This window comes from Opisthocomus hoazin, chromosome Z (assembly GCF_030867145.1).
Source record: "Opisthocomus hoazin isolate bOpiHoa1 chromosome Z, bOpiHoa1.hap1, whole genome shotgun sequence".
Classification (NCBI taxonomy): domain Eukaryota; kingdom Metazoa; phylum Chordata; class Aves; order Opisthocomiformes; family Opisthocomidae; genus Opisthocomus; species Opisthocomus hoazin.
The window spans coordinates 15166347-15186966 of NC_134454.1; the positions used below are offsets into that span (position 1 = coordinate 15166347).

Genomic DNA, 20620 nt, shown 5'->3' on the forward strand with positions numbered 1-20620 from the left:
AGGTATTCATTATTACGATATTTGTATTCTGGAGCAACCGGTAGGCATACTGATGTCCTATTTCCCAGGAAGTGGCTGGACATCGCCTGCTGATAGGAAGTAGAGAATAAATATTTTGTTCTCTTTTGCTCCTTCATGCACTCTTTGCTTTTGCTTTATCTTTAATCAAAGGGATTTTTTTTTTTCCATCTTATTTTCTCTCCCTGCTCTCCTGCTGAGGAGGGGAGTGATAGAGCATCTTGGTGGGCACCTTGTGTCCAGCCATGATCAACCCACCACAGCTCTTATCAAGGAGGCAGATACAGTGGAGAAATTAAAATGGGCACATTAAGGAGAGAGCATCTGCTACACTGGCTCTGCATCTGTATGTTTGGTTTGACAGCTTATGTAGTCTGCTATTGCTTTCTGGTGATTTCTAGGTAAGAAAGGAAGCTGTAGTATGGATATGTACTGGAAGTACAAAACTTACGCTGACAGCTTTCTGCTACTAGGAGAAATAGTTAATCTGGACAAGCTGTATCCTCAAGTGGATTTTAATTGGTACTACACCTGTTCTTACCAGATGGTGTTGTCAAATGAATCTGTGTTTCTGAAGGCATTGCTCCTTTGTGTAATGTAAATAAGACACACAGGCAACCACGGAATGCCCTAAGAATTCAAGTTTTACTTGACTTTTAAATAACCTGGACACAAGTATTGACACAGCCATCTATCAAACTCAATTTAAAATAAATCACACAGTTGCTTCATGAATACTTAATGTACATAGAACATACACATCACGTTGATATGTTTGTGTATGTTGCTGTCAAACATCTTTCAAGGGAGGTTTGAATTAAACAGGCTTTCCCAAAAGAAAATGTGCTATCTATGCGGTTCAGTATTAACCTGTATAAAGATGATTGATTTGGCAACTTAAATGATAGTGATTCCCGCCCCCTTCCCCACCCAGTATCTTCAATATGAGCTCGACTAGAATGCGAGTTGCAAAGTTATGGATACTGGTAAGAAGAGCAGTGTAGAAAACAGCAGGTCAAGTCTAGCTCCTAATGAAAGAAACCAGCTCACAAGCAAGGGGACCAGTATGGGATATACAAAAATGCTTTTGTGGGGGGATTAGCAAGCCCTTTTTATTGTATAAATTACGTGTTTTGCAAGGAGGTATATCTATGTTGTAGGTGTTGCTAATTAATAAGTGGGAGAGTTCCATAACTCACCTATTCTTAGCACTTATAGAAGTCTCAGAATAGCTAAATGCAGAGGCACAAAATTAGAATTGTTGGCCTGAGATCAATTCAGCAGACTAGAAGCAGAGTTAGGATGAGAATGTCTCAAATATCAGTCCTCTGTCCATTTGAGGACAGGTCTGTATGGCATCCAGCCCCAGGGTAAACTTTGCCTGATATGGTTATACATCTCATTTCTTTTGCTGGACTAATCAGAAGCTACAAGCATTTTGGACTGACATCCAAACTCCAGGTCTGAAAACATAACTGCCTCTATGCAGTGAACGCCCCAAAAAAGCCGGGAAAGGGTAGCAACAGTGGAAAGGGCAAGGTGTAGCTCAGAGTTACAAGGGGCCGGCCACTTACACGTGGTGTAGGGCTGGTGTAGGGATACAGAGCATAGCTGTGGCACAGTAAGTGATTTTAGTGATTCCTCGCTTGCTGGTGTCTTTCACACAAATACAACAAGACCACCAGAAAAGATGCCTTTCCTTGAAAGACTGAGGAAAAGAAGCTTGAAGGGAAAGGAGGCTCACGTATATGGAAGAAGTTTCTTGTTCTGTACTATTAGCTGACAGGGATGTCCTTGTCCAAGTCTTGCCTTGGTCTGACACAACATGTAATATAGGCATTAAGCTTAGTCTTTCTTTTGTGGATACAAAACCGTATTTAGTGCCCCACAATAAGCATTAGACTTGCTAAAACCTGCTTCCAACATAGTCTTATTGGTGATAAGACCAGTAACTCAAATCCAGGACTCCTCCTGTAAACTTCTCATTTAAATGCAAAAAAGTTGGCTTGATTACAGAACAATTCTCCTGTGACTTGAGCATTTAAACCTGTCACTATTAGACTAGATAGAAGCCTATTTTCTGATGTAGTGGGATACATAAAATACCACAAACTTGACCGATGGTATCCAGCAGTAATACACAAAAGCATGATGACAACATACAGGAAAACATGAAGTTGGACACAAACTTTACAAGTAACCTTCTTCTTGATCAATATTTGAGGATTGGCAAGATATGGACACTATGTACAGATAATTGTCAAATAATAACAACATAAATCCTCCTGAAGTAGTAGATATGTTCTCCTTGCCTGTGCCTGAGCAAGGAATGCAGAATAATGGTAATAATTTAGAGAGCAACAAACTACAAGCAAGTGTATAATGCTCCAGCTTGGAAAACCTTGAAGAAATAAGGAGTGGCTTTCATTGTAGACACTGCAATCAGTTCTTGTGTGGTCTGTCATATTTCAGTAGTCTTCCAAGAGACTGTGATGCTCTAGATTAATCTGTATCACTACAGTCTTTGCAATAGCGTTGAGGCTTTTTTGTGTTGTGTGGGGTTTTTTTAATTTGAGGGTTTTTTTCACTTTTTTGTTTTATTTGCTTTTTTTTAATTGGTGCTTGTAAGAGTACTACGCAAGGTCATAAACAGATCCTAAAGGATTACTTTGAATTGTAGCAATGACAATGAAACCATTTAACAGACTTACAAAACAGTTTGAGCAAACACTTTAAGTCAAGGCTAACGATGTCCTAGGATGACATCCACAGTAAATTCAGCAAATGCTGAAGATCCTCCATGAAAACTGAATTTTTAACACAAGGGTTCTAGGCTCTTTCCTTCCCTTAGATTTGTTCACTAAGACTGAAGAAGCAGAACTGTCCAAAACAAGTGATCACAGAAATATATTTAGGAAGTGAATCTGCCCTCCCTGGCATGATGCAGCACCTCCCAACCCTGCAGATCAATCCATACCATGACAGGAATATACAAACTGTTGGCTACCACCTTGGTTAGCAGCATCTACCTGACCACCTCCCATCATGAAACAATAAAGAATCAAAAAGTGAAGTGGAAAATAAAACACATCATACAAGGTTTCACGTCTCAGTTTTGTCAGTTAAAATGTGTATTAGTAATCCCATGCCTCATTTAAAGCATAACTTAAATGCCTTATGCTCACTCCAGTTCCCAAACAGAACCGCTTTTCGGACAGGGCTGCAGTCCCCTGGTAAGGTGTTGCTAGGGGTAGAAGACGCGGGATCACTGCCAGTCACTGAACGCAGTGGTGGCTGAGTTTAAGGAGGACAGGGATAAAAAGGCACATGAACTTCTACAGCCATTTCCAATGCTGCCGGACAAACTCAATATTTAGTTTGGGGGTTACACTTAGAAAGAGTTACTTTGACAACACAAAAATTTTACTAAGCTTATTAATAAGTTAGCGACGCCAGAAGGCTCATCCATGGACCCGTGGACAAATGGGAGGCAGAGGAATGACTTCAGCTATTTGTACAAAGTGGTCGGACAGGAGAAGAGCTAGACATCGCTTCAGATACATACCAGAAGATAACCCACTCAATGTGCAGCATCGTTAAAACTTGCTATTCCTATCGTGACAACAGAAAAAAATTGCAATTATCATACCTGAAATACTGCCTTTATCATTTTATCATAGTAGAAATGGCTCAGAGAAAAGTTATTGGAAGGTACTAGCATTGATTATTTCATATGAAGAGATTAAGGCAGACTTTGCTAATCTAGTTAAAAAAAAAAAAAAAGGCTATTTGCTAGTTGTCTGAAATCCTACTCTACAAGTTTCATTTAACCAGTACTTAAGGGCCTTGCTAAGCAGTCTTAATACGGTGGGTCACTACATATTCTCTAGTTTTTTTTCCAGTGTGGTTTACTATAAGGTGACAGATGTATTTCTATGGTACAGAACGATAAATTAAATAGTCCCTCCACATAAAAGGGCATCCAAAATTGAGAACACTTAAAACTGCCAAGGGACAGCAAGTCTGTATCCCCTTTGGAGCTCTCTGCTACAGTGTGTTACCGAGTCTATTATTTTTGAGCTAAAATCAGTTGAGTCAACATTTGTATTAACAACACAAGCATCTGTTGTTCTGCTAGGCTAAAATAAACCTTGTAAGAGCTATCAGTCCTTATGCCTTAGGACACAAGTTCATCCCCATATAAAATTGTGAAGATAATTCTCCCCATATCACACTGTATTGCACAATTGGCCAAAAATATGACTATTTTGCTTCTCTTGAAGCATCTGGTCCTGATCATGTCAGTTAACAGTCATTTTTTGGAAAAAGGCTATTCAGTTACACAGCAGACCATAAAGCCTGTTTTGTTGCAGCAATTTTTTTTGTTCATTTTTTGGAAATGTAACTGCTGATCATTCAGATTTATTATGATTTTTCTTTTTGGTTGTCTAATTAGGCAGCTTCTCCTCCATCATTCACACCACTAGAATGGTGCTGGTGATAAAAGCATTGCTTGGCCTTCCCAGCAAACAGGCTGTGCTTCTGAGTGTCCTGAAGAAATTGCTACCATGTCGACTTCAGTTCCTTCCCTTGTACACACACACACACACAGATTCTCAGTTTCCGAAGAATAAAATCCATTCACCATCTTCAGTTATGGCAGTCAAGTATCCACCTTGAAGCGTGACACCTGTACAGTTTTTACGATCTTAGTGGTGGGTTTTCCATCGATGTTGTTAGTGGATAGCTGAGATGCTTCTCCTGTTAGGCTGTCTTTCGATCCGTTCTGTCTCTGAAGGGAACAGATTAAAACATGTTGAAAAGGTAAAGCAGAATTTAAATACTGTATTTTGATAACTGATGCTATGACAGCCTTAGGCTAAGGAAATAGCAATTTTTATATATATATATGTACACACACACAAATGTATATATATACCAGCAATATTGAAATCTCTACATTTATTTGATCAAACAGAACTTGTTCCCTCTCTTGCCTCCCCTCTCCCCTGCCAGCTGCTGCCCCTCTGTGCTATTTGGAATCATATTCCCTATTCAGAAAATGCCACAACTAATTATTCAATATTTAGCAAAACACTGCAAGCAAGCGCTCATAAGGAATTAATGGCCACTGTTCTGAGGGGGTCTGGGGAAGAGGGAAAAAGAGAGGTGTTTGTCGACACTGAACATTGTAACATTAATTCCTTCCAAGGCATGAATTTAAGACACATTTTATTGGGTAAGAATGAAAATAAAACAACGTGAATTTTGAATAGGACTTAGTCACACAAGTTACCTATTTCTACAAAGCATGTAAACGGGCTTAGCCTTAAGTATACCAACTTCCCGTTCACTGCTGGAGCAAGTCCTTAAAGAAACATCAGGGTCAGCTCATCTTTCCCAATTTCCATCATATGCAGGAATACAAATATTCTTGAACTTCATTTCTACCAAAGAACAGGCAGCCTGTTAGCTAGCCGTAAAGTGAAAAATACCTGGTTTTTGTTTTAAAATTGTTCAAGCTTAAGTTATTGTAACTGCTTATACAATAAAACATGACATAGTTTGCTGGTTGTAGTCTGTACAGTTTCCACACTACACACAGTATCAGCATTCGGTTTTGGTATATCCACATGCCAGATTAACAGAGATGATGACTGGTGTGGGAAGTTACGTAGAAATGTGTCTGGAATTCTCCCTTCCATGTTTTGGTTTTCCTTTTGTGTGCTTGTAAAACAGACTGGCAAGTTCTTTTCGAATATCATTTGCTTCTCACATTTTGAACTTAACAAAACTATCAAAGCTGAGAGATACAGTACCATGGTTTATGATGAAAGCCAGTGATTACATTTTAAAAGACAAGTTCTATCCTTTTTAGATTTGAGTAACGCAACAAACTATTCAGCATTTGGGGGGGCAAAAAAAGAAAAAAAGCACAATGCTTCAAGCCCAAGCACAAATCTCTAAGAAAAGCTCTAAGAAGAGGTGAATAAGTAGGTTGTGATTACAACTGCATCCTAAGCACACTTGCATCTTTTAAGAAATTGTGAAAGCTGATTCTCTTCCCATGGAGAACAGGGTATCATCTTAAGGAAGCATCAAACTCAAACTGGGAGAGAGTCCTCCAGGAGCAGAAGCAGGTGTTCGCAGGGGCATATGCTACAGAGCTCCATATATTTGGAATTACAAAGTAGTCAGACTGCAAAATGTAAAATTTCAAGTCACACTGCTGCTGAAGAAGTCTCAGCCAGCTTTATTTTTCACTGAAAACCAAAGATCTAATTTAAATAAACCACTAGTCCTCCCCTTCCCTCCAAAAACAGAAAATTGCAAAGGATGCACAATTACTAACCTGCTGAGTCAACTGGATGCTGGGACCTCTAGCATCTGAAGCTCGTGTAACAGGCAGTGGAGGCACCAGATCATTTTTTGCACTGAAATTATGATATTACAGAATGGATATTGCTATAATGAAGTAAACTATAACTGTGCATAGTAAGAATAATGGAACTGACTCAGACAGCCATAGAGATCTGAAAGGCAAAATCCAAAAGGCTCATCACCTGACTTTCAACATCTGAATGCTATCGTGCTGATCCTCAGTAGTCAATGGGCACCTTTGAGGCCCAAGTCATCCCATCCCTTCTCAAGGGACCTATCTCCTCCTGCTCTTCAGAGGCAGCCCAACTTTCAGTCTTACCTGAAATCATGGGTGCACCTCACCTCCTTCAGGGTGCCATCTAGCTAAAACTAGCCTCCCAAGTGGGTGATATCATCAGGGGACTGCTTTGGCATTTAAGACCTCAATAAAACTAAGAATGGGGCTGTCACTTTTACATTAGTAAGTACACCCTTTACAAATCAGTCTTCTAGGAAAGACTGATCCACCCATTGCTGAAGAGGGTTGTACTAGATTTCCCATGAAACAAATTACAGAGTTAATACAGATGACATCTTAACTCTGTTAAGGATGAAGGTATCTGGAAAGCAGCTCCTGAGTTCTCATCCCTTACACAACTTCATGACCTACTGCTGAAGGGCAACACAAGTTTATCTTGGCTTTTTCAGTTTTTCTCCCTTCGAAGTAGATGAGGCAAGCCTCTATGGCCCAAAAAAGACCCAAAATGTTTTTGTACTTGTTTAAGTCATTTAGCTCTGAAGACCTACTATTTAGAGGATTGCCTAGATCCTATGCCAGCAAACAACCACTTTTATGTCACTTCTAATCTATAACCATGACCTTTGAACAACTTTTTGGCCAATTTTTGGCCACACTGAACCAGTCCATTTGTAATAACCATATTCACGTACTTGACTTCAGATAGGACAGATCTTTCACCATCAGAACACTGCGACCGGCGATACTGACGGTAGCTTCGAGGGGAATGTGAATGCCTAATGCGGATTGGGTCCCCTTGAGTCCTAAGAGAGACACAGAAATCACAATGGTAGGTTAGTAAACCAGATCTTTGGCATAAAAACATAAATTCAGCTGCAGACTGAGAGATTCTCCCATTTGTCATTAAAGTACAATGGACGGCTTCTTGCACTGGCTGAATTTTAAAGGCTGTCACGTTTCTTTCAAGCCTATACTTCAAATTCAATGCTTCAAAAGTGCAAAGGTCACAAACTGGCATGCCCATATTTGAGAATGAAACTATTTAATAAAGAACGCATTATTATATACAGCTTTAACATCAGCTTTTTCTGTTCAGTTGTGTTGTGGAAGCACATTATAATGCAAACTGGGATCCCATTTCTGCCACATGCAGCTGCTTGCACAGACACATGGCATGCCAAATGGGCAATTATCACAGTGAAACAGATGTCTGTTCTTAAGGAAATAGCTATGCCCTGGCAGCTGCCCATGACAAGCAAGGAAAGGGGTTGAACAGGTCAAACAGTGCCTTAGATGATCGGAATAAAAATTTAAAAGGAAGTAGAAGTTTACGAAATAAATGGATTTGTTTGTTTGCATTCAGTTTTCTGATTCTGTAGTGCGTGACATAGAACAGACTGATGGACGGCATAGGGAGACATACAAAACACAGAGACATCCGGCACATTCATGAGTGTGTGGGAGAGACAGGGAGAGATGAAGATGGGTTTTTTCATATTTTGGAAAGAAGAAAGTAGTAGGTTTTAAAATTAGCAAGTATCCTCACCCAGACCATCCTAGATGAGCATCTGGAGTAGATAAAATCCTACAGATTATGTGTAGACCCACTTCTATTTCAGTATGACAGAGTTCACAGTAAAATAAGAAAAGAGAGCTTTTATATGCACAAAGAAAAACCCTGACATAAACTCACTCTATTTTAGTGTATGGAATTTCTTTCAGTTGCTCTTCAGACAGGCCAGATGGATCCACAAGCTCCTTCCTAGAAAGGATTAGGCAAAGTAAAACATGTAACAGTAGCTACCAACTGCAAAACTGTTCTTATTTTTATTATATTAGGCTGAAAAGATTTACTGAAACAAGCTGTTGTCAGCCCTGAAGCTATCTTGACATCAAAATAGGAAGCCTATTAAGAAATGTGTCTAACTTCACCTTGATTGCTTCAGCTGCATGTCGTATCCTGTTCCACCTTCCTCTCACCTCCCTGCAAATCTGATCTTGTTTCTTCACAATATATATGAACATTTTGTATACTGAACATCGAATATGCTTTGCAATAGTTATCTTCCTAATTGGTAGTTCTGTAGTATGTGGGGCCTCATCCTAAAAGTGTCAGTATTACAAACAGGGACATTTTGGAAGCCCCAGAGGAATAAATCTCTAAAATGCTGTATTCTTCTTTAGTAATTCATCTACACGCAATGGTCATCTGTATTCATTGCATTCAGTGACCTGCAGTATCTTCCACACATAGAATGTCATTAACACCCGCAAAATTCACTGTGGCACATAAAAATCAGAATATAATGCCTTACAGCCACAGTGCAGGGGATGTGAGTAACTACACTAGAGGCAAATCAAGCAGTCACTCGGACCCTGCAAGCACCATACTTACTGAATATGTTTCCACAGTTCTTCTTTAGCTTGTACATCTGGGCTTCTCCTATAAATACCAACAAAGAGAACAAAGGCAGAACTGTGAAAACCATTGTCTGACGTGTTGCTGTTCAAATAACTTAACAGCACACACCCTGCACAAAAATCATGGTAAACGTAATCCACCAGTGATTTCAATTTTAAGGTTTGTTATCTTAGAAAAATGCATTAAACTTCATTGCTTTATTGCAACTGAAAAGTCATTTCTCGAACAACAGGCTCTCAAACACAATTCCTGTTCCACTGGCCTTCAGCAAGAGTATGCATAAAATACAAACAACAGCAGAACTTCCCAAGCCAAATCAGTGCCCAGCCTCTGCCACTCCTTATCCAGCTGAGGACAATGTGTTTTGGAACAACACTTGTGCAAAAGTCCCTCTGAAATGTCCTGTGGCCCACAGAGCCCTTTGTGGGCAGGAGGAGGGACAGGTCACACCAGACTGACACACCAGTAATCCCTGGGCATTCCCAGGGAGCACCAGTAAAGAGGACCCATTGCTCAGCTGTGATCACAGTACTGCCTCTCACTTTCTGGTCATTTCCAAGAAGGGTTTCTTGCTCATTTCATTCAGCTTTGTGATGTCCAGGACAAAAGAATGACAACAAACTAACCTAACCAGCACGCACGCATACTCACACACACAAATATTTCAGCAAGTACTCCATTCACAGAGAAAGCACTTAGCCAAAATTGTAATTTCCCTGTTGCAGACACAGCGACGTAGTAAAGCAAGCCTGAATGGCATGCCTCACACTCCCACTGAATTACAGAAGATACCATCTCCAGACTGGATCCCCTTTATTTTTATTTTTCTTATCCTATTTTATTGCAGAGTTAATGCAAAACCACCACTGTTACTGAAGCTGCACCTAGAATTCAGCAAAACCCATGCAGCATAACAGATTAAATGAGCATTTTACACAGTGGCAGAGACTACATTTGCATGGAGACATCAGGTAACTCTTTTCATTGGGATTATATAAACTCAGTATCAACAGCTAGACTGTTCCACACCATCTGAGATGTGAGGCATACAACTTTTAGACAGATTCAGCTTGCAAAAATGCTCCCACTGAAGTCATGGTTTCTCAAAGATTAAGTCTCACATCATCAGATCATAGAGCTTGCTTTCTTCTCCTTAAACAAAAGGGCCATCATATTCAAAGATGCTTTTGGAGTGATACAATCCAAATTTAAATGAAGATCAAGGCGGACAGCAGAGTTCTGCATTTTAGCATCTGTTAAATCGGCTCTCCCTCGCCCAGTGACAGAGCTGTCTAAGAAGTAATTCCAGATTGCTCTCTAGCACTAACAGTTTCACTGTTCTCTTATTTCACCGTTACTCTGTTTGGCTTATTTCCAGACTTCAGCCTCAGAATAACGTTTAGAAACATCTATCTTCCAGTAAATGTTTTACAGTTGCTGTAAAGGCAGATTATTTAGGGATGGTAACATTTTGGGGCTTGGGATTTTTTTTGAGTTTACAGGTGCAGAAGTAGTGGGAGATACTAGTTTACTGCTTTATCAGAGAGAGACAGAAGGGTGAGAAACAACCTCACATTTGTGATTCCCTAGTAGGACTAAAATGAACTAATCCATAGCCTTCTCAGGCTCCAAGGTGGCGATGGCTTTCCAGGCAGCTTGACGCAGCCGCGCCAGGCCATTCCTGCCCTCGACAGTCCGCTCTGCCGTCCCTTCCAGCTGCTCAAGTCCTCATGACAGCAACAGCTACGGCTACAAGTAGTTGCGTTCAGAGCTTTTTGTGTCTTTGTATTTATTATAATGCATTTAATTTTATCTGATTTTCACTTCCCCTATGTCTCCTTCTCCCTTCTTGCATTTACTTCTCCTTCTCTCCTTCTTGCATCTGTCCATGCTGTTTTTAATTCCCTAATGCAGGAGCTTGGTATGCTGTGGCATTTAGCAGCTTTTTTCACTCCTCAGTTTTGAATTGATTTCTCCTTCCATGCAACCCCCTGCTCACAGAACAGCAGCTGCAAACCCCGCATTCACCCTGGGGCTGGGAAGATAGGCATCCTCTTCTGAGGCTGAATAATCAGCCAGTGGGGAATGCAAAAGCTCCCTGAAAAATGCCAGCTTCTCCAGGGAGGCTTTGTAATGCTTACAAGCTCTAGTTTGCCTGAGGAAGCAAAGCCTCAAGGTTGCTCCCGAACCCAGGATCCCCACAAAGCAGGGTATTGTGAACACCATTGACCCATCTGATCCGCTCACGGCTTTTACTTATTCATGGAAATACAACAGCTCACGATGCGGCACGAAGTCCCCCGTATCACCAAACACCATGTGAAGCCTCACCTACAGTAAGAAATACTAATTGGTGGGGCAGTGTGGAGAGAGAGTGGTTAAATCAGAGGTCATCTTCATTTCTCCATTTTCTAGGAACTGTGCCTCTTGCTTTCTGCAGCCAACTCCAGGCATTTAATTCTGTGATCTCTGCCATTCTCCCTCCTTCCACCACTGCAACTACACTAACAATGAAGCTTTTATGAATTGCCTTCCCGATATAATTTATTTTCCATCTATTTAAGAAGTGTTACCATACTGGGATAATCTCACAGCATTTATTCAGGTTAACTCCCTGCAAAAGAATATCCAGAAACACAATACAGATAAAGGATCTTAATAAAAGCATTTTCCTTCCAAAGGCCTGTTCCTGCTTCCTTGGAAGGCAAAATGAAAAAAAGCATACAAAAAGTAAGGTCCTGCTAAGGTGAAAAGTAGGTATTGCATATACTACACAGGAAATACATGTCTGAATAGCTCTGAACAGCCCACAACAAAGCAATCTTTCTATTAAGTCTTTAAATCCAGATCACAATCCCTCTTTCACTTTGTTTTCATTTTTTTACTACGAATTGTTTTAGAACTCACAGTTTTGACATATGATGTATAATCAGATTGTTCTGTTGCAGCATCTGAATCAGGAGCTTCTGGACAATTTGTACGCTAATCAGATTCTCTAATACACAAGAAACCTAATGGGAATCTCCAGTAAGTGATGAGTCTCCAGGGGGTTTTTTTGTATATTTTTATTTTGTTTTCACAAGCTTGAACAACTCTACACATTAATAAGGTCTACATTATTTTTTGTGTCTGCATCTGTACCCTTATTAATATTTCAGTTTGAGTCACAAATGGTAAATTTAAATAGCCACAGAATTTTAATGGCCATTCATCTTAATTAACAAAAGCCCTTTAGCTACACAGATGTTGTACATGAACTCTTGAAAATAAACCCTACAGAACTAGAATTAGGAGTGCTCTCTATTTGCTGATTCCTTTAGGAGAAAGAAAGGTCAAATTCTTGTCAAATATTTTTATTCCTGAGACCAAGGAGACACCACTTCACCACCAACAATGATTAATATTACTCATTATCAAACAAATCAAATGCACTGTGACAGGCACAGTAACAAATATTTCAGCCATTACTTCACACTTCCAAAGTGAACCTCTAGTTAAGCTGACTGCAATAAGGAACTTAACGTGATATCTGTACTATGAAAATGACGGTTTTGTATCAACTGTTAAATGTGCAAATGGAACTGACCATATGACCAGATATAAAACTAAAACCAATCATACCCTACACCCTAGGGAATCACGTTTCCCTTCCCTCTGACCTCTATCCAGTCGTGTAAGCAAACACTGTTGGCTTACACAACTGGATAGAGTTGGCTGAGCCAAACTAAATTAAATAAGTGCTCTAAAAACCTACTGCAGGTGAAGTTAAATGCTTTTTACTAGACTTTTTTTTAAAGTACTTTGAAAGGAATTCCCATTTACTTTTTTTTAGTTCCTACTTGCATATATTAAGGGTCATCTGCCATACTTGGGTGGTTTGGGCTTATTTCGTTGGGTTTTTTTGTGTTTTTTTTTTAAACTGTAGAGTGAGACAAAAAAGAGGAATATATTCATCACTAACACAACAGGGAGAAGAAACAAGAAGCCATCCAAAATCTTCAGGATTTCCTCATTTATTTTCTTCCTCTAAGACCTTTCCTTGTTAAGAAAGATGCTATACATTTAAGTTTTTTGCCAATAGTAGTTTAAATTAAATATATCTCAGAATTTTACTGTTCTGGAAAATAAAAGCTATTTCATAAATTAAGTCAGCCACAAGAGGGAGCCCGTGTTATCCAAGCAATGAAATTTACTTGGCATATGGGAAAAAAGAAAAAGTTTGCTATAAATTTTATCTAAGCATTATTAACTGAGTACATTTCCTAGTTTACAGCACTTTCTGTTTACAGTAAAAAAATGCAAATCAAACTTAATCAGCTATATTTCGTAGATTCTATACAAGCGCGATTTAATATTCCTGATTTTTAGTAATATATCATTGTATAATTACACCTAATAACTTTTGACTTTTGTGCAGCTGGAAGTGAACAAGTCTGTACAAAGCCAGTTAAAGCAGAAATTCCAACATTTGGAATTTTAATGGCAAATTCTATGTCTCATAAAAGACTGGAAACTGTACACTGTGAAACTGGAGACAGAAATGAGTACTAGCAGCACAGGCAACTGAAAACAGAACTCGAGGGGATTTTAATACCGGAAAGTTCAGTGCGGATTATGGTTTCAATAGCTGTGAATGAAATAATCATTTAAGGCACTACACAGTTTCTCTTGGTAAGTCTTAACATGAAAGGTAACTTTAAGAAAAGACATTAACGGGAAATGCCTATGTAAGTGTGTTACTGAGGTCGCATTTTATACCATCAGCACCAGGGCTGGCAACTCATTCATGTCAGCCAGGCAGTGAGGGTGGGGATGCAGTTTCAAATACTGCTCTCGCGTGCCTTCTCTCCTGGTGCCTCACAGCTGCTCTACTGGCAGCCCTCTACACCCCTGCCTTGCCCTGCCCTGCCCTGCCTGCCGGGCAAGCCGATGCTGCTGCTGCTTTGGGTGGTTGCTTGGGTGGCAGATCAGGCTGGACACGAACATGATACAAAACAGTGTCTCTATACCACAAAAACATGCTGTTAGAAGAAAAATGTAACTTAAAAGAAACCAGGATTTTCATTAGTTTGAGAAAATTAATTTTAAGCAGCTGACAACTTCACCATGTCAAAACCAGATGCCAGTAGGAACAGCACTGCCTGACAGCACGTCTCCATCATGGAAATCGTGACATCAGGATGCAATAAACCACTGACAGCTCCTTGCCAATGGCAATTTGACGTGGAGACACCAGCAGCTGGTTTCACATGCAACAATACCACAGACATTATATGATTAAACAACTGTGCATGCATTTCACAAAAATGCCTGCACCTTTCACACAAAATCTGAACATTTTCACAGACTTGCTGCCCAGAAGAGGGGAATCGCTACCCTCATTACACAACTCATGTTCAATGAACCAAGAAACCATCCAGGGCTCCATCCAAGGTGACAGAGAGAGTTCCTGCCCAGCTCTGTTACAAAGCCCTTCCTGCATTATTTGTGCCCTGAAATTCAAATCACAAAATGAAGGGAGTTTGACCACAAAGACAGATCCACTAATGTGAGAACGTGCCATGTGAAAGTCTCCGTTCCTCAGCAGCTGAGGGCCACCACCACACTGGAGATACTCCTCCTGCTTTTTAACATGCTACAGCAGCCTTATTTTTCACATCTCAGAGGGCAATAGTTACATACGATCGAGATCTGTGCCTGGATCGCCGGTAGTTTGGATCTGCCTGGTTTTTCTCCTTTTGTCGCCGTAGCACAGCTTCCCACTGAGGAGCCGAGTCAACCATGTCATTCTCTTGCCGTAATCTGCAAAAGAAATACCAGCAGTTAAGTCTGAGGTCTCTAATGCAGGATGCTCTGAGAAGCAATGGGGTATTTTTTTCCCCACAAAAATCCAGCTACTGCAATGCAATACTTTAACTTTTCATCTTGCTAAATTTTAATTAATGTACCTAAACTACATTAAAAAGTAAGAACCTGTATCAAAGAAAACTCCCTGATTTGTTATTTAGAAATAGCGTAAGCCAAAAATTAAATGTCAGGCCTTTAAAAACAGGACCACAGGTTGAATTCGTCTTTCCAGCCCTAACCAAACATCTAGAATTTTTTTCCTGTTCAGATATTCCAGCCCACCTCGTCTACAGCAAGTGTAAGCCCCCCATCACAATACAAGGCTCTACTGCTACAACTTTTCCACATGCTTCATTGCAGCACAACCCTGCTAGGATCCAGAGAAAACCCCCCAGGGATGTCATTGGCAAGTTCCCACTCAGAGAAAGCAGTTTCTTCACCCTGACCTGCAACAAAGCCCAGAATGCATGCAGGTCTCCCTGGCCGCCCCAGACACATACACTCCCGCCACTGCACCCCTTCTGCACCATCCTCTGTGGCTTTGACCCCTGTCTCTGCTTGTGTGCTTCTAAACAACATAAATGACTTCCTGCTCTTCCTGCTCTTGCTGGAGAAAGAATCACAGAATCACAGAATCACTGAAGGGTAGGGGTTGGAAGGGACCTCTGTGGGTCATGTAGTCCAACCCCCCTGCCGAAGCAGGGTCACCTACAGCAGGCTGCACAGGACCTTGTCCAGGCGGGGCTTGAATATCTCCAGAGAGGGAGATTCCACAACCTCCCTGGGCAGCCTGTTCCAGTGCTCCTTTATGCACAGAGGGAAGAAGTTCTTCCTCATGTTCAGACGGAACTTCCTGTGCCTCAGTTTGTGCCCATTGCCCCTTGTCCTGTCACTGGGCACCACTGAAAAGAGTCTGGCCCCATCCTCCTGACACCCACCCTTCAGATATTTGTAGGCATTTATAAGGTCCCCTCGCAGCCTTCTCTTCTTCAGGCTGAACAAGCCCAGTTCCCTCAACCTCTCCTCGTAGTGGAGATGCTCCAGTCCCCTCACCATCCTTGTAGGCCTCCGCTGGACTCTCTCCAGTAGCTCTTCATCCTTCTTGAACTGGGGAGCCCAGAACTGGACACAGTACTCCAGATGAGGCCTCACCAGGGCAGTGTAGAGGGGAAGGAGAACCTCCCTTGTCCTGCTGGCCACACTCTTCTTGATGCACCCCAGGATCCCATTGGCTTTCTTGGCAGCCAGGGCACACTGCTGGCTCATGGTTAACCTGTCATCCACCAGGACACCCAGGTCCCTCTCCGCAGAGCTGCTCTCCAGCAGGTCCACCCCAAGCCTGTACTGGTGCATGAGGTTGTTCCTCCCCAGGTGCAGGACCCTGCACTTGCCCTTGTTGAACCTCATCAGGTTCCTCTCTGCCCAACTTTCCAGCCTATCCAGGTCACGCTGAATGGCAGCACAGCCTTCTGGTGTATCTACCACACCTCCCAGTTTGGTGTCATCAGCAAACTTGCTGAGGGTACATTCTAACTCTTCATCCAGGTCGTTGATGAAGAAGTTAAACAAGACTGGGCCCAGTACTGACCCCTGAGGGACACCACTTGTCACCAGCCTCCAACTAGACTCAGCGCCGCTGACGACAACCCTCTGAGTTCTGCCATTCAGCCAGTTCTCTATCCACTTCACCGACCACTCATCCAGCCCACACTTCCTCAGCTTCCCCAGGAGGATATCATGGGAGACTGTGTCGAAAGCCTTGCTGAAGTCAAGGTAGATAACATCCACGGCTCTCCCTTCGTCTACCCAGCCAGTCATGTCATCGTAGAAAGCTATCAGATTGGTCAGGCATGATTTCCCCTTGGTGAATCCATGCTGACTACTCCTGATAACCTTCTTTTCTTCCACTTGCTTCATGATGGCCTCCAGGATAAGCTGCTCCATCACCTTTCCCGGGATGGAGGTGAGGCTGACCGGCCTGTAGTTCCCTGGGTGCTCCTTCTTGCCCTTTTTGAAGATTGGAGTGACATTGGCCTTTCTCCAGTCCTCGGGCACCTCTCCAGTCCTCCAGGACCTCTCAAAGATGATGGAGAGTGGCTCAGCAATGACATCCGCCAGCTCCCTCAGCACTCGTGGGTGCATTCCATCGGGGCCCATGGATTTGTGGACGTCCAGATCGCTTAAGCGATCCCTCACACAGTCCTCCTCGACCAAGGGAAAGTCGTTCTCTTTGTAGGCTTCATCTCTTACCTCCGGGGCCTGGGATTCCTGAGGGCCAGTCTTAGCACTGAAGACTGCAGCAAAGAAGGCATTCAGTAGCTCTGCCTTCTCCGCATCCTCCGTCACCAGGACACCCTCCTCATTCAGCAGCGGCCCCACGTTGTCCCTAGCCTTCCTTTTGCTGCTGATGTAGTTGAAGAAGCCCTTCTTGTTGTTTTTGACATCCCTTGCCAGCTTCAATTCCAGGTGAGCCTTGGCCTTCCTCGTCGCATCCCTGCATGCTCTCACTACATTTCTGTACTCTTCCCAAGTGGCCTGTCCCTCTTTCCACATTCCATGGACCTTTCTCTTCTGCCTGATCTCCGCTAGAAGCTCCTTGTTTAACCATGCAGGTCTCCTGCCTCCTTTGCTAAATTTCTTTCTCAGGGGGATGCATTGCTCCTGTGCATGGAAGAAGTGTTGTTTAAAAAGCGACCAGCACTCTTGGACCCCCCTGCCTTCGAGAGCCCTGGCCCACGGGATTCCTCCCAGTAGCTCCTTGAAGAGGGCGAAGTCAGCCCTCCTGAGGTCCAGGGTTTTGATCCTGCTTATCGCCCTGCTTCCTCCACGCAGGATCCTGAACTCGACCATTTCATGGTCACTGCAGCCGAGTCTACCTCCAACCTTCACGTCCTCCACCAGTCCCTCCTTGTTTGTTAACACGAGGTCCAGCACACCTTTCCTTGTTGGTTCCTCCACCACTTGCATCAGAAAGTTATCACCGATGGTCTGTAGGAACCTCCTGGATTGCGCCTGCCTAGCTTTATGGTCTTCCCAGGTGATGTCAGGGTGGTTGAAGTCCCCCATGAGAACCAGGGCCTGTGACTGTGAGGCTGCTTGCAGCTGCCTGTAGAAGGCCTCATCAACCTCCTCCTCCTGGTCAGGTGGCCTATAGTATACACCCACCGTAATGTCACCTGTGTGAGCCTGTCCCTTAATTCTAACCCACAAGCTTTCAACTCCTTCTTCACTTGCCCCCAGGCCAAGCTCAATGCATTCCAGTTGCTCCCTCACATATAGAGCAACTCCCCCACCTCTCCTTGTTGGTCTGATACACATGATACGCGTTTCATTTCTTCTTTTTTTTAGATTTTAAATTCATTACTGGAATGTAGTACAGATTAAACCAAATGCCAAAATCCTCTAAATTCAGCACGTTTGTTAGCAGGCTGAAGTGACACTACAATAACACAACCAGCCAGGCCAACCGGTGTGCCAGCGTTTGGCCATTCGAAGCTCTACAGATGCTACACAGTTTTGGGCTTGCAGATATGAATGGTGCGACGAACTGCTAAGGTGGAACAAATGGGTGTGCTTGGTCACAGCAGTGAATTTAAAGTTCAGGGAGGATTTAGAAACAACCCTGGAAAATATCACTCAAAGGGTGGGTTCTCTGATAGGACGGTATGACTGGCATACTGAAGAAACCAGAGAAGCTTAACAAAAACAGGGAAGACTGACAGGTAAAACAAAGAAACAAGCCAACAAAGATATAGGGATTACACTGGAGACTAACTGATAGGAAATGCAAAGCATGCTGTCGTTGTTGCTGTTCACTACAGATGCACCCTTCTCCTTGAGTTTTGAACTGTATCAGGCTAAACTGGCTATGCAGGCTGTTGCTTTTCCTTTAATCAGATCTTCTCTCACACGCATAATGAATTTTGAGCTGGATCCACAACTACTGTAGACGGCCACAACTCTACCAAATGGTACTGAGCATCTGGAGAAGACCGCAACATCAGGTTTTGATTTCTAAGCAAGTCTTTTTAAACCTCTAATCTGGTGACATGGATTAACACAAACTTCTGTCTAAGGATTTAGTAGAAGAACTCACGCAGCAATAAGTAATGAATTGTGATTTTTATGCCAAATAATCCAATTTGTGGAGACAGCAATCGCCCCATATGGTATAACGACTATCAACTGCCTTGCACATATGGCAGTCACTTGTACAAAAAGAAGACATGCGGCTGCCAGACCAGCGCTGCTGCCATGGGTGGTGGGTCTGCCCACTTGCCAGTACCTAGTCCTGTCTCTCCCAAACAGCAACTCCTAACAGGTCAAGTAGACAACTGTGCTCTGAAGGAGGCGTTCAGATGCTTGCCATAAAATAACCAAGAGCTTTTCACTCTTCTCAGGAAACCCACACAACACAGCAGAGCACAAGGTCTGTAGTCCGGCACAGAGTACATGAGATCCTGCACCTCTGTGTTTGAAGCCACACTTGCACGCTAACTGCAGATGACCTCTCGTTAAGGGAGTAAACACATCATTTCTGCTCTGGTCCATTCTACTGACACAGTAGATTAGCATCTACTGCTGCATGGCAAGCACAGTCCTTAGCAATGCATTCATTTACCCCCAGTTATTTCATATTTCTACTCTGCCTCCTTTCTTCTACTTCCTGTAACATACAACAGTATTCGTGACTATTATTTATCTCTTTAATTTGAGCAAAATATCGAAAATCTAAACACATAAAGTAGGATGGTAGCTATGAAAAACAAGCAGTGTCAGCACACTCAAAGTACCATTGTACCACAGCAGAACTCTACTAGATGGAGATACAAAGAAATAAAGCATTCATTCTGCAGCTGCGAAGAAAGGTACTATGCTCACATATAACAATGTAAAGGATGACCAAGGTAACACAATCTCTACATAAAATGCATTATTTACATGCAATGATTAAATCATAACAATTTTGGGGCAAAATCTTTAGCTGTTTGGCAACAGAGATGACAAGATATGCTGGTTTTGGCTGGGGTAGAGTTAATTTTCTTCGTAGTAGCTAGTATGGGGCTGGTTTAGATTTGTGCTGAACACAGTGTTGGTAATACAGGGATGTTTTAGTTATTGCTGAGCAGTGCTTACACGGAGTCAAGGCCTTTTCTGCTCCTCAGACTGCCCTGCCAGAGAGCAGCCTGCGGGTCCACAAGGAGTTGGGAGTGGACACAGCTGGGACAGCTGACCCACAGAACCACAGAATCACAGAATCACAGAATGGTAGGGGTTGGAAGGGACCTCTGTGGGTCATCTAGTCCAACCCCCCTGCCGAAGCAGGGTCACCTACAGCAGGCTGCACAGGACCTTGTCCAGGCGGGGCTTGAATATCTCCAGAGAAGGAGACTCCACAACCTCCCTGGGCAGCCTGTGCCAGGGCTCCGTCACCCTCAGAGGGAAGAAGTTCCTCCTCATGTTCAGACGGAACTTCCTGTGCCTCAGTTTGTGCCCATTGCCCCTTGTCCTGTCACTGGGCACCACTAAAAAGAGCTTGGCCCCATCCTCCTGACACCCACCCTTCAGATATTTATAAGCATTTATAAGGTCCCCTCGCAGCCTTCTCTTCTTCAGGCTGAACAAGCCCAGCTCCCTCAGCCTCTCCTCGTAGGGGAGATGTTCCAGTGCCCTCATCATCCTCGTAGCCCTCCGCTGGACTCTCTCCAGTAGCT

At 42.7% G+C, this 20620-nt stretch overlaps 1 protein-coding gene across 4 annotated transcripts in view; it reads right to left on the reverse strand.

Moving 5' to 3' along the window:
* Window positions 1–644: 644 nt before the first annotated feature.
* The window catches only part of EPB41L4A (erythrocyte membrane protein band 4.1 like 4A), a 143971-nt gene continuing 123995 nt past the window's right edge, over window positions 645–20620 (reverse strand). For all 4 annotated transcript variants that reach the window (XM_075411056.1, XM_075411057.1, XM_075411055.1 and 1 more), the window contains 6 exons: window positions 14742–14861; window positions 9033–9080; window positions 8331–8399; window positions 7330–7440; window positions 6371–6452; window positions 645–4810 (listed from right to left, as the gene is read on the reverse strand). In XM_075411056.1, coding sequence (XP_075267171.1) covers window positions 4682–4810; window positions 6371–6452; window positions 7330–7440; window positions 8331–8399; window positions 9033–9080; window positions 14742–14861 — 559 coding nt within the window. In that variant the 3' untranslated portion in view covers window positions 645–4681. The remainder of the gene's footprint in view (window positions 4811–6370; window positions 6453–7329; window positions 7441–8330; window positions 8400–9032; window positions 9081–14741; window positions 14862–20620) is intronic.